The sequence below is a fragment of the Rhinopithecus bieti genome, unplaced genomic scaffold (assembly GCF_001698545.2).
Source record: "Rhinopithecus bieti isolate Rb0 unplaced genomic scaffold, ASM169854v2 scaffold_4967, whole genome shotgun sequence".
Taxonomy (NCBI): domain Eukaryota; kingdom Metazoa; phylum Chordata; class Mammalia; order Primates; family Cercopithecidae; genus Rhinopithecus; species Rhinopithecus bieti.
In genome coordinates this window covers 363,006-377,548 of record NW_016804726.1, presented here as the reverse complement: position 1 = coordinate 377,548, position 14,543 = coordinate 363,006, and the positions used below count along the sequence as shown (strand labels likewise).

Here is a 14,543-nt window from a genome sequence, read left to right as displayed (position 1 = left end):
ATACAGAAAAATATCTACCACATCTGAAGCAGAAGTCTCTACAGTAGTACATTAAAGTTTTTTTTGTTTGTTCTTGTTTTTGTTTTTTTGAGATGGAGTCTTGCTCTATCGCCCAGGCTGGAGTGCAATGGCATGATCTCGGCTCACTGCAACCTCTGCCTCCTGGATTGAAGCAGTTCTCCTGCCTCAGCCTCCCGAGGAGCTGGGACTACAAGGGCCCACCACCTCGCCTGGCTAGTTTTTTTTGTATTTTTTAGTAGAGATGGGGTTTCGCCATGTTGACCAGGCTGGTTTCGAACTCCTAACCTCAAGTGATCCCCCCCACCCCCACCTCAGCCTCCCAAAGTGCTGGGATTACAGGTGTGAGTCACCGTTCCCAGCCCATTAAAGTTCTTAGTGGAGTGGGCCCAGCTTATTCTTCTAGCCACATTATCTGCACTTGAACTCCTTGGTTCAGCCATGTCAAATTACTTGTACTTCTTTGAGCTTGCCTTGTCCTTGTATACCTTCCTGTTTGTGTTCTGGCTCTTCCTTAGTGTCAGCTATCTCCCCAGTCTTCCTTGTCTGCCTTTGGTGTTCCTGTTCAGTTCATTTACACACTCTTCCCTCAGGTCAAATTTTACCTCTTTTGTCCTTTACAGCACCTTAAATTACCACTACTATTTTACTTCCATCTTAGATTATAATTATTTGTCTCTTTTCCCCACTAGACCATCATCTCTTCGAGGGCTGGGACCCTATCTGTGTATTCTTATCCTCAGTGACAAGCATAGTGCTTACTTAAGGGCTGCTTGTTGGATACATAGATGGATGGGAGGGTGAGCGGACAGACAGAGGGATGGATGGATGGATATATTTCTAATTTCTACCTGGTTTGTTAAATGGGTTTATTCTCATACACACATGTAACCCCCATTGATGTTCTGGGTATATGCTCCCTGCTTCCACACTGGAAAAAGAAATGCAGCAGGCTTGCCTGAAAGAAGAGCTACTTGGACTGTGGCACTCCAGTGACCTCTGTTAAGCGTACTATGTTCATAGCCTTTGAGTTCCTCTGGATACAGAATTGTTGGTGAGCGTCTGGCGTATTTTACCAGAGATAGGAACCATCGTTTTTATTACGATAACACCTAATAAAGCAGCATTCAGACCTGGACACTTAATATGTATTCCTTCGTGATAGTGATGAGGAAATGAGGTTTGATAATGAATTGGTGTCATTCCTTGCTCAGAGGCATTTCTAGAACTGCTTGTGAATCCTAGAAAACTCATTTACCTACTTGTTTAAGTAAATCTGGAGCTGGTGAGGGAAAAGTGTTGGCTTGATGTCCTAAATTACCAAGGTAGGTTGGTTTTTAACAGTCTTTGTACTTATTCTTTAGTGCCAGCTTAAATCAAGACCAGTCTGGCCCTGGGGCCCCTGTGCTATCATCACACATCTGTGTCTACACACACTGAGCACAGCACTGAGCTCCCCCTTTGCTATATATTGGATGCCTGTGTGTGTGTGTGTGTGTGTGTGTGTGTGTGTGTATTTTTTTTTTTTTTTTTTCCCCTGAGACTGAGTCTTGCTCTATCACCCAGGCTGGAGTGCAGTGTCATGATCTCAGCTCACTGCAACGTCTGCCTTCCAGGTTTAAGCAATTCTCCTGCCTCAGCCTCCAGAGTGACTGGGATTACAGGCATGCCCCACCACACCCAGCTAATTTTTGTATTTTTAGTAGGGGGGGGGGTTTCACCATGTTGGCCAGGCTGGTCTCGAACTCCTGACCTCAGGTGATCCACCCACCTCGGCCTCCCAAAGTGCTGGGATTACAGGTGTGAGCCACTGCACCTGGCCTAGATGCCAGTATGTATTTTAAAATAAAGTGGAAACAGTTTTTCACTTTTTATTTCTTTAATTCACAAATGACCTCATTTAATTTAGGCAGCAGTCGCGCTAGGGGGGAAAGAAAATGGGTGCTGGAAAGAGGGAACAGAATACTAATTGGTAGTTGTAGCCAGCCAGGGGCGGGGCCCACATCTAGAACTGAAACTGTGATTAAGAATGGCACACCTCTTGGCCACTTCTGTTCAATTGTTTTCTCTGGGGAGCTTGGTTATTTTTCTTTTCAGGATGTGCTGCACACTTCCCTTTGTTCACACAAAGCCACTCGAGCTCCAGTGGAACCAGCTCCCAGGGCAGCAGGAAAGGATCGAGAACTGCCCTCTGATACTGAATATGTATATTCTTATAAACACACAAAGGCTCTTGTCCTTGCATTGGTCTTTGGGGGCTTCTCTTTCCAGAGACTGCTTTCTAGGAGTGTCTGGGAAAATGCAGTTTTGAGTAATACTCTGGCTCCTCCTGTAAAGCTATTAAGGCAGCGGGGAGAGGGGAGATGGACTCCTAGATGAATGCAGCCCTTGTAGTTGGACACACATTTATGGGGTAACTTTAAGTCCTTTTTTTCTTCAGTTGACAGAGGCCTAAACTTGGAAACCTATTTTCTGCTTCCTTGTGTCTTACCTCCTTGGCATGGAACTTGAGGTGATTCTGGCTCCCCATTGTCATTTGTTCCTACAATCAAGAAAGCTCAGGGCTTACCCGTATCACTCTTACATCCCTTTCACTAGGCTACCCTCCACATGGTGGCTTTTAACAAAGCTGGCTGGACACACACAGGAGTTGCCCTGTCCACCTCAAACCCCAGTGCACTACGAGCACTTGCTGTGGCTACTCCAGCCTCTTCCCAGATGAACTGAGAAACACCCAACAGGAAGTCCTGACACAAACCTGAAGGAAGAGGGGCCAGTGCTCACTCCTTTCACCTGGCAGAAGTGACTATTGAAATTGCTGAATCTGCTATCAGAGAGAAGAATTAAAAATGAGGAAAGAGGAGCACAGACTAAGCTGGCCTACTCAGGGACTGAGAGAAACTGACACACTTGTCAGAAGGTTTAGACAAGCGAAGAAAGGGAAGGCAGAACTAGACCTGGGTTGGGGTCCACCACTCGATGAATGGATGATCTGGCAGGTTACTGCAACTCAGCCAGTGTCAGTTTCATCACACATGAAATAACAGTCCCTGCCTCATGGGTTATGAAAAGGATCCAGTGAGTTTTTTTTTTGAGACGAAGTCTTACTCTGTCATCCAGGCTGGAGTGCAGTGGTGCAATCTTGGTTCACTGCAACCTCTACCTCCCAGTTTCAAGCGATTGTCGTACCTCAGCCTCGCGAGTAGCTGGTATTACAGGTACCTGCCATCACACCCAGCTAATTTTTGTATTTTTAGTAGAGATGGGTTTTCGTCATGTTGGCCAGGTTGGCCCTGAACTCCTGACCTCAGGTGATCCGCCCGCCTTGGCCTCCCGAAGTGCTGGGATTACAGGCGTGATCCACTGCGTCCGGCCCTATCTTGAATTCTTTTCTTGGTCTTCATTTCTGGTTCTTCTGACCAGCTATCCTGTCTCAGCTTCTCCAACTTGTCTTCTAGTATCAGTGCCAAAGGCTGTTACATGGTGAGCTCCAGGTTTTGAACTATGATTCTCAAAGCTTGAGAGCCCTGGGGCCCCTCAGACAGATCCCTGAACCCCTCTTCTAAGCCTTCTTTGCCCTAGTCTTTACCCAGTGCTGTGGCCAACCTGACTCTTGTGTGTTGCCTGGACTCAGATATGCATCTAAACTGTGTGTATCATTGAACATTGAAGCTACCTTGTCCTCCTACCCAACAGTTTCTTTTCTTCTCTCTCTCTCTCTTTTTTTTTTTTGAGACAGAGTCTTGTTCTGTCACCCAGGTTGGAGTGCCATTGAACAATCTTGGCTCACTGCAACTTCTGCCTCTTGGGTTCAGTAATTCTCCTGCCTCAGTGTCCCAAGTAGCTGGGATTACAGGTGCCTGCCACCATGTCTGGCTAATTTTTGTAGAGACAGGGTTTTCGCCATGTTGTCCAGGCTGGTCTTGAACTTCTGACCTCAAGGAATCTGATCTCCTCGGCCTCCCAAAGTGCTGAGATTATAGGCATGAGCCAGCATGCCTGGCCTTTTTTCTCTAATTTTTTTTTTTTTTTTTGAGATGAAGTTTTGCTCTTGTTGCGCAGACTGGAGTACAGTGACATGATCTCAGCTCATTGCAATCTCCACCTCCTGGGTTCAAGGGATTCTCCTGCCTCAGCCTCCCAAGTAGCTGGGATTACAGGTGCCTGCCACCATGGCTGGCTGCTTTTTCTGTGTTTTTAGTAGAGACGTGGTTTCGCCATATTGGCCAGGCTGGTCTTGAACTCTTGACCTCAGGTGATACAACTGCCTCAGTCTCCCAAAGTGCTGGGATTACAGGCTTGAGCCACCATGCCCGGCCTTTCTTCTCTAACTTTTGAAGAAGTTAAGAAATGAACACAGAGGAGTGGAAAGAACTCTAGGCTAAGGATGATACAGAATTAGGTTATATCTTCCAATTTGGGGCCCTTAAACAAATTAGGTTATAATCTTATCCCTGCTATTTGCTTGCCTTTACTTTTTGGCCCTGTCCTTATCTGTAAAATGGGATATTATCTACCATGTAGAATGATTAGGAATATTAAATTAGCTAACAGGTTTAAAATATCTAGAACAGTGCTTTCCATATAAGCACCCAATAGATATTAATCCCTTTCTTGCCATTACATGAAAATGTCCTTAATAGGACCAAATAGGAATTCATATAGAGTAGTCTGCCCTTATTCCTGAGGAATACGTGCCAAGACCCCCTAGTGGGTGCCTGAAACTGCAAATGGTACCAAATCCTATATGTACTGTTTTCTTTTTCCCTGTACATGTGACCTATGACAAAATTCGATTTGTAAATCAGACATAGTAAGAACTTAGAGCAATTTTAACAATACACTGTAATAAAAGTTATGTGAATATGGGCCCACTCAAAATACTGTAACATTTTTGGACCTTGGTTGGCCTAGAATAACTGAAACTATGGAAAGTGAAACTGCAGATGAAGGAGACTCTGTATACTGTAGCTATTTCACCTATCACCTGTCCTCCACTAGTGGTGCACCACCCTTTGTACATGAAGATGATGTCCTCAAGATGTTCTGGCGAATTGTTTTTCTAGAAGTTGGGTTTGTACCTTACCCTTTGAGGATAGCCAGTGTGGGTTGTTGAGGCAGCAAGTCAGCCAGGGTTTTAGAGAATCTGTGGCTGCGGTACAGAAACTAGCTGGCCTGTGAGTGAATCAAGCCAGTGATTCAACCAAATTACAGCATTTGGTGACAGCAACACCTGAATATATCAGCACATATACCATTTGGTTCAGGGCACACTCAGTGGCGTTACAAGGGTTCTGAGAGGTGAGCAGATTCTCTGGAAGAAAATTAGACCCAGAAAGCAGTCACAACCGCTGTCACCCAGCAGTAATTGGTAGCACTCAGTACTAGAACACAGATCCCTTGACCTATCCAGAACTTCTGTGAGGTTTCGAACCCAGTTGAGAACCAGAATTCCGGCTATTCAGATGAAAGTTTAGAGCTCTGCCGCAGAACCTTCCCGTCCTCCTGTCACTAGTCACCTTGTGTCTATGTCTTACAGAATACTAATTCCTTGAGTGAATAATTATTGAGGGTATACTGTGTGCCTGGTATTCTAGGCACTAGGGAATGCTGTGAGTAACTAAAAAAATAGACAAAACCCTTGCTGTGCTCTGATGGGGGCATGTTGTAAATGTAAACATGGGAGACTGAGAGTAAACAAGAAAAATATGTAGTATTCCGCTTTTTTTTTTTTTTTTTTCCGCCCAGGCTGGAGTACAGTGGCACTATCTTGGCTCACTGCAACCTCCGCCTCCAGAGTTCAAGCGATTCTCCTGCCTCAATCTCCTGAGTAGATGGAATTACAGGCGCCCTCTACCATGCCTGTACAAAAATTTTTGTATTTTTAGTAGAGACAGGGTTTCACCATGCTGGCCAGGCTAGTCTCAACTCCTGACCTCATGATCTGTCCACCGCGGCCTCCAGAAGTGCTGGGATTGCAGGCGTGAGCCACCACGCCCAGCCAGATATGTAGTATTTGTATAAAGACTGTCATGACAGTGATGAGTGCTGCGGAGAAAAATGAGGCAGAAACGGAAGCCGGGGTGGGGTGGACAGTGTCCATTTTCTCTTGATTCTTTGTACTTACTGTCTCATGCATGTGCTAAGCTTTCCAAGAGGCAAGGTTATGTGTGATCCATCACACCCAGGTTCCTGCAGAGCAGGGCCTTTGGAGTTGAGCTAGCTTTACACAGTAGATGCAGGTGCAGGGGGTGTCTGTTTACCCACTGAAATGCCCACGACCTGTCCATGTAAGAAGTGGGGAAGCATGGATAGTGCCTAGGTAGGTTGAGGAGGTAACCTGTAGTGGTTTTTCTTTGATGTTATTTGTTAAATCTAGAGCTCCCCCTTCTGTTAGAAGATAGGATCTCAGTAGTACTTTTAAGACTAGAGTTTCTTTTTTATCTTAAGATTCACAAAAGTTTTTAAAAATAAATACTGCTGGGACAATTGAAACTTTCTTCTGGAACTACTGTTGCTAAGGCCCAGCCCCCCGCTAGGGGAGGAAGGAGGAAGAAGCACAGAGGCCCAGGCAGGATAGGGCCCTATCTATGCTCTCTTGCTACTTTTAGCAGCTCCTTAACCCTGCACTCCTGCCGCAGCCAGCAGCCTAGCAAAAGTTATCTCTGCTCACAGTTTCACAGCTCTTTGGAAATTCTAGGGCAGGAGAAGTGAAACTGACCACAGTCTTATAAATTTCTCTCTTATTGCCTCTGTTCCCTACTTGAAGTGAGTCAGGCCTTTCCCTCTCATCCTCAGAGTGTCTTAAAATTTATTTGTCCTTACAGTCAAGTTTTTGACAAAAGGAGTCAGACCCTTCATTCATGGTGCAGCCTTTCTGGAGGCTCTTGGTTTGGTCTTGCCACCTGAGTGTTGTTTGCAGAAGTCAAGACTTGTGGTCTTTATGTGGTATCCCCAGAATAGAGCTGAGCCCTTCGTGTCAGCTGTTGGTTGTGTGTGTTCCTTCACATATAATTGCTGTGGGGTTCTTTTAGTCCTTAGAGATGAAATTCAAGTTAATTTTAGCAGCACTATAAATATCAGGTGCAGTGAAGAAGGAAGTAGCACCAAGTGGACATATATCTTTTTGGTTTTAACTGTCCCGTTGAAACAGTTTGGCCACTTTATGATTCCTCATGAGGCTGAGGAAGTAAGGTTGACCTGGCATGCATCTGTGCCCCTTCCTGTGTGCAGGTGTCCTGAGAATAATGTGAGGCCTAGCAGGCGTTCTTGGAGCCCTGGCTGATGGGGGATTTGCGGCTGACGGTCCAGTCATGGGCCAGGGTGTTTGTTAAAGTTACATTCCATGGGTGCACTTTATACAGCCCAAGCTTAGGCAGTGACAGTTCCCCTTAGGAATCATATTTTGGTTTCTACCAAAACTGTTTGAATGGGGTAGCTAAGCCATAAAAATACATGCTTACTCAGGTGTCATTGCCTTCACTTCAGCTGATATAGTACTAGTAACAGTAACATGAATTTTTTTTTGAGACAGAGTCTTGCTCTGTCGCCCAGGCTAGAGGGCAGTGGCGCAATCGCTGCTCACCGCAAGCTCCGCCTCCTGGGTTCACACCATTCTCCTGCCTCAGCCTCCCAAGTAGCTGGGACTACAGGTGCCTACCACCTCGCCCGGCTAATTTTTTGTGTTTTTAGTAGAGACGGGGTTTCACTGTGTTAGCCAGGATGGTCTCGATCTCCTGACCTCATGATCCGCCCACCTGGGCCTCCCAAAGTGCTGGGATTACAGGCATGAGCCAGTGCGCCTGGCCAGTAACATGAATTTAAGGTGCCTTCTCCACTGAATATTGTAGCCCTAGACATGATGCTTCACTTGAAGGTAATTCTTTATGGTTCTTCTCTCAACAGCTTTGAAAAGTCCAGCTGCATTTCATGAGCAGAGAAGGAGCTTGGAGCGGGCAAGGGTAAGGTACCTTTTTTCCCCTCAGAACCCCCAAAGAGCATTTTCAGAGCTCATTGCATTGCTGGTTATATTTCCATTTAGAGCTTTCCATAGAACTCTGAGGCCAGAGCCTGCTAGACTCTAGGGCCAGCCCTGGCCTTGCAGTTTTAAATGGAAAACTCTTCTCCTACCTCATCCCTTCTCTTATCAACCTCCCATGGTGATTATATGGAACATGATTGGAATGAGGTTTCTCTTTTAGTACGTTTAAGGATATGGAACAATCACCTGATCCTCCTTCCCTGAATTTTGGAGTGCTTTGGAGACCACTGGTATTTCCCCATATTTAATTCCACTTAACCTTTTGTAGATGTTGGGACACAAACATTAGCCAATGGAAAAGCTTCCCAAGTCCAGGGTTACACTGCCCACACCTCACAGGATGGGCATTCCAAAGGGTAGGAAACCTCCCTGGTCTCCATCTGCCCAGAGTAGGTGGTATCCACTTGACTCTTGTGGAAAGCAGAAACTGGCCCACACTCCAAGCTCAAGTGTTCTGCTGTAGCACCTTACTTGCATCCCCATCCCAATTCTCAGTTTCAGTTCCCCAGGGGCCCCTGAGGAATATTCTGCTGCCCAGTGTGGGTAGAGATGGGGAAGTCACCAGAATTTGCTTCCCCCTCCCACTTACTTTACTTTTTTCTTTCACATAACATCGTGGGAAGATAATCCCTTACACAGATCATAGTCTGCATCTCCTTAAGACCCACAGCTATTCCACAGCTATTTTATTTTACTTTATTTTTTTGAGACGGAGTCCCACTCTGTCACCCAAGCTGGAGTGCAGTGGTGTGATCTCAGCTCATTGCAGCCTCTGCCTACCAAGTTCAAGTGATTCTCCAGCCTCAGTCTCCCAAGTAGCTGGGACTACAGGCGCCCGCCACCAAACCTGGGTAGTTTTTGTATTTTTAGTAGAGAAGAAGTTTCACCATGTTGTCTAGGCTGATCTCGAACTCTTGGCCTCAAGTGATCTGCCTGCCTTGCCCTCCCAAAGTGCGGGGATTACAGGCATGAGCCACTGCACCTAGCCTCACAGCTATTTTAGAGTCTCAGAAATATTTACCTCCAATACTTTTTTTTTTTACTTTATTTCATTTTTTCCCCCCTAGAAAATCATGATTAATTCTTAGAGTAAGTGGGAAGAATGAAATCATGGGTCCTGGGAACCAAAGGAGTAACAAGCAGCAGTGTTTTAGTTTGCCGAGAGCACTGGAGAGTACAATGTGGGGGGAAAGGATGGCATTGCCTGTGCCCCTGTTTGGTCAGAAGACTGGGCACCATTTCCTTGACTGCTTCTCGAATAGGCAGGGACCAGTAGAGCTGATTAGAAGAGTCTGTTTTATTGAGCACCTTTATGTAAGAGGTTGCATCTGTTTCTTTTTTATCCTCACATCAACTCTTATGAATTAGGTAGTATTATCCTCATTTTATAGATGCAGTTAAGAGAAGTCAACTCACTTGCCCAGCCAATAAGTGGCAAAGCTGGGACTCAAACCTTTGTCTGTGGATTCTAGATTTGTTTTTTAAGCAAAATGATTTTATTTCCTAACACGTGGTAACCTAACATTCAATTTGCTTACCATGCACATCTGCTCACAAATGACTTCCACATTACAATAACTACTTCCATATTTACGCATGTACTAAAAATGATCTTAGTTGAGATATGAAAAATGAATATATTGGATTGGTTACAGCAGAATTTGCTTTACTTAATTCTAAAAGCTTAAAGCTTTGAAAAGCTGCTACTTTTGCATCTCATACTTCCAGATGAATAAGACACAGCAATATCAGCTTGTATTCAAGAGAAGTTTCATTTATTTTTCTGGTGTTGGAACCAGCTACCCACATCTGTTGGTGCTGCATAGGCAGCTATACATGATGGTGGGAAATCATCCACCATGGCTCCAGCTATATCACGATCACACTTGAGGGACTCTGAGATGCTGTTGTATTTACACTACTGATTGCTTTGCTTTGCTTTGCTTTTTTGGGTAATTTTAGAGGTGGGATCTTGCTGTGTTGCCCAGTCTGAATTCCAACTCTTGGGCTTAAGCAATCCTACCTTTGACCTCCTGAATTGCTGGGATGTATAGGCATTCACCACTGTACCTGGTCAAACTGATTTTTCCCCTCAGTTTTCTTCGACACAAATGTGCTTCAGTGGTCATGAATGCCTTTAAGGATATCAGTTGCAAAATCCATATCTTTAAATTCGGCCCTGAAAGTTCTCTGGTTTTCTGTCAGAGACCTTGTACCCTCTAAACCAGTCCAGAGTAGCTTCTAGGTAGTCAGGTTTCAGCCATTTGACATCATTAATATGTTTACTATTTGTTATAAGGATACAACTCAGAAACAGCCAGGTGGAAGAGATGCGTAGGTATGTGGAAAGGGACGAGGAGCTTCTGTGCCCTCTCCAGGTGGGTGTGTCACCCTCCTAGCATCTCCATGCCTTTAGCAAACCAGAAGCTCCTCCATATATTTTCTTAATCAGGACTGTATTCTACCTCAGTCATGGCCACTGGTCAGAGCTTCAGACGGCTTAGAGAATAAGCCTTCCACTGTTGTCTGTGGAGACTTGTGGCACCTGACACCTGCTTTACCACTCTCTGCTGCAGCTGAGGCAGCACTTCTGCCCACTGCACATGGGGTGATAGACCCAGAGCCCACAGCCACTTTAAACCATGTCCTGGATTGCTCAGCCACCCCTGGGCTAGCACAGAGCTGCCCGGCCAGAACACCAAGGCGGCAGATGGCTAGGTGAGGAGAGTCTTTTTTTTTTTTTTCCAGTCTTTTCCTTTACTATATATAATGTCCTCCGAGGCTTCATTTCCTAGTGTTCTCTGGCCTGTCTTATCCTTTGCTGGTCTTGATCCGCTAATGTTCTATGGTTTGAAAATGTTGGTGCAGAGGTTAAGAGCACAGACTCTGTAGAGTCAGATCTGGGGGACTGTATATATTATAATTAGCCCCGTTTGGTGGGATGGCTCTGTGACTCTTGAGGGACTAGTGTAGTTTGCCCAGAGTTTCATAAATGCAGAAATTAGGACATTGGACTTTGAGGAACTAGAGCTTTGATACCATGTATCAAAATTAGCATTCCATTTGGCAGCCATTCAAAATGAATGGAAAATGCTCATGAGATCATGCAGTGTTACAGTTTTTTGGTTTTTTTGTTGTTGTTTGCGCTTTTTTTGGTTTTTGTTTCTTGAAATGGAGTTTCGTTTTTGTCGCCTAGGCTGGAGTGCAACGGCGCAATCTTGGCTCACTGCAGCCTCCACCTCAAGTGTTCAAGTGATTCTCCTGCTTCAGCCTCCCAAGTAGCTGGGATTACAGTTGCCAGCTACCACATCTGGCTAATTTTTGTATTTCTAGTAGAGACAGGGTTTCACCACATTGGCCAGGCTGGTCTTGAACTCCTGACCTCAAGTGATCTGCCCACCTTGGCCTCCCAGAGTGCTGGGATTACAGGTATGAGCCACTGTGCCCGGCCCAATGTTACATTTTTTAAAGCAGGATATAAAATAATATTCAGTATGATTACAGCTCTGCAAAGTTAAGCCTATTTTCTGCGTGGAAGAGTAACTAGAAACAGATATCCCAGAATACTAACAGTGGCTGATTAAAGTTTTTTTAATTTTATTTTTCTTTCTAGTTTTCTAAATTTTCTTTGCTGGACATATATTACTTTTATGGTAGTAGAAATAGTAGTTTTTAATAGATATATTGTCAGTCCAACCTCAGAGAGACAAATGGTCTTGAAGAATGGTGCCCTTCCTTGGCAGGCGCAGTTGGATTTTGATGTGCTCTCCCCAGGCCTCCTCTTGCCTCTGGACCCTGCCATCATCAAGTTAAGGTTGTGGGGGCTGTAGAGGTAATCAGCAGCCACCATGGCCAAGGCTGCTCTTGTGATCCTGTCCATGCCATAAGCCTGTGTACCTGGATTTGAGAGTTTCTTGGTGTGTTTTTTCTGTAGACAGAGGACTATCTCAAACGGAAGATTCGTTCCCGCCCAGAGAGATCGGAGCTGGTCAGGATGCACATTTTGGAAGGTGTGGAGATTGGAATTGCTTTTTCATCTAGACCCAGTTCTCACCGTGTGTACTTACTACTGCACTACCCATTTCCTTCTTGCTGCTTCTCCCATTTCTGTTGGCAGTGGGTAAGCCAGAGCCTTAACACAATATGACAGCTGTGCCATGGTAACCGTCGCTGGTCTGAGAGACTCTCAACAAGCACAGTCACATGCTCTTAGTTTGGCTTGGCCTGTTCTCCAAGGTCCCACCATCCCTTGGTGTGAGATCGTTTCTCTCTGACAAAATCTGTTTTGTTTTGTTTGAGACAGAGTCTTACTCTGTCACTGTGATTACAGGTGTAAGCCATCATGCCTAATCTAAAATCTGTGTTTAAAATACACTTACTTTTTAATATTCATTAATTCATTCAGTCAGTCATTCACTTGGCATTCACTTGACTGTCTGTGATATACCATGCTCCATCTAATATTATTCTAGATGTATACCTGGCCCCAGCTGCACATGTCTTCCTCCCTACCCCCCCGCCCTTGTTTTTTGAGCTGGAGTCTTGCTCTGTTGCTCAGGCTGGAGTGCAGTGGTGTGATCATGGCTCACTGCAACCTCTCCCAGGTTCAAGCGATTTTCCTGCCTCAGCCTTCTGAATAGCTGGGATTACAGACGAGCACCACCACACCCAGCTAATTTTTAATATTTTTGGTAGAGATGGGGTGTCACCATGTTGGCCAGGCTGGTCTCGAACTCCTGACTTCAAGTGATCCGCCCATCTTGGCCTCCCAAAAGTGCTGGGATTACAGGCGTGAGCCACTGTGCCTGGCCGTCTTCCCACATTTTTAGTGAAGAAAAGGTTTTGCCTCCTGAAAGCAGCATAAATATATTTACTTATTGTTTGTCTAGTGTTTTTTTTGTTTTGTTTTGTTTTGTTTTTTAAACTTGAGATGGAGTCTTGCTGTGTCACCCAGGCTGGGGTGCAGTGGCACAATCTTAGCTCACTGCAGCCTCCATCTCCCGGGCTCAAGCAGTTCTCCTGCCTCAGCCTTCCGAGTAGCTGGGACTACAGGCACCTGCCACCATGCCTGGCTATTTTTTGTATTTTTAGTACAGACAGAGTTTCACCATATTGATCAGGCTGGTCTTGAACTCCTGACCTCAGGTGATCCACATGCCTTGACCTCCCAAAGTGCTGGGAATACAAGTGTGAGCCACCACGCCCAGCTGTTTGTCTAGTTTTGAGCTGTTTGAGGGGCTGGAAGAGAACTTTTCTAGTCTGAGTCCCATATTTTGCAGACAAAGGCACTGAAACCCAGAGCAGAGATGTGAATTGCCTCAGTAACACAGCAAGTTTGAGGGAGAGTGGAGACCATTCTGTCATCTGGTTGGTGCTGCTTGCATTCTGTAGCTCCACCTTAGAAAGTCTTCTGAGCTTGCCTCTGCCTGGTTGTAATTGTGTGTGACCATGCACTGCCCAGTCACAGTGGGAACCCGTTGTCTTGTCTTTGTGAAACTTCAAGGCAGGCCACTCTTCTCTGCTTGGGATATGCTTTCCATTTTGACAGTCTCTGCTCTTGCCCAGGAGGAAGGAGAGCTGCTCTGGAGTTCCCAGGGCAGAACCACGTCCACTCATATATCTTCCTGTACCCCTTTCTCTCCCATGGGCAGAAACCTCAGCTGAGCCGTCCCTCCAGGCCAAGCAGCTGAAGCTGAAGAGAGCCAGACTAGCCGATGACCTCAATGAGAAGATTGCACAGAGGCCTGGCCCCATGGAGCTGGTGGAGAAGAACATCCTTCCTGTTGAGTCCAGCCTGAAGGAAGCCATCATTGGTGAGGAGGACCCAGCCGCCCTGCGTGAGAGGCAGCTGAGATGCAGGAGGGGAGGGGAGGGAATGCCAGGCTGAAGCAGAATTGGGCTGAGGCTCTTGACTTCTTAACAGAGTTTGAGAGCCTCATGGATGGGTTGTGTGAACTTGGGATAGTGCCTGTTGCTTGAAGAAACAGGGACATACAATAGTAATTAAGTAAATAACAGGACTTGAGCTGTTCACTTTCCATCTTTGTAAACTCGGGTTGCTTCCTCTTTCACAGAGTAGGTAGATGTCAGGGTTAGTGTGTGTGAATGTGTGGAGATGCCAGGAATTAGAAATCTGTATAATACTCTTTATTTTATTAGTGAAATCTCTTTTGGAGACTGGCCCTTTCCACGGATATTTCACTCAACAAATATTGATAGACCCAAACAATGTGCTAGGTGCTAAGACCACAGCCCCACAGGGCAGACCAAGTTCCTTTGTCTTTATGGAGCTCATGCCTTATGGAGCAGGTAACAGGCAGGTGCATAGGCAAGATAGAGAAGCTGTGCTGGAGGGAGCACAAGGTACTCTAGAAACACAGAGGAGGGTCACCCAACCTGGTTGCATCAGGAGGGGTGCAGCTGCCAGAGGAGGTGACAGCCAAGCCTGGGGCTGAAGGATGAGTAGGAATTCGTGAAAGCGTGT

The 14,543-nt window shown here is 45.7% G+C and overlaps 1 protein-coding gene across 3 annotated transcripts in view; it reads left to right on the top strand.

Moving 5' to 3' along the window:
* Window positions 1-14,543, top strand: part of MRTFA (myocardin related transcription factor A) — a 224,828-nt gene that overhangs the window by 191,311 nt on the left and 18,974 nt on the right. For all 3 annotated transcript variants that reach the window (XM_017870247.1, XM_017870246.1, XM_017870248.1), the window contains 3 exons: window positions 7,924-7,979; window positions 11,994-12,069; window positions 13,711-13,872. In XM_017870247.1, coding sequence (XP_017725736.1) covers window positions 7,924-7,979; window positions 11,994-12,069; window positions 13,711-13,872 — 294 coding nt within the window. The remainder of the gene's footprint in view (window positions 1-7,923; window positions 7,980-11,993; window positions 12,070-13,710; window positions 13,873-14,543) is intronic.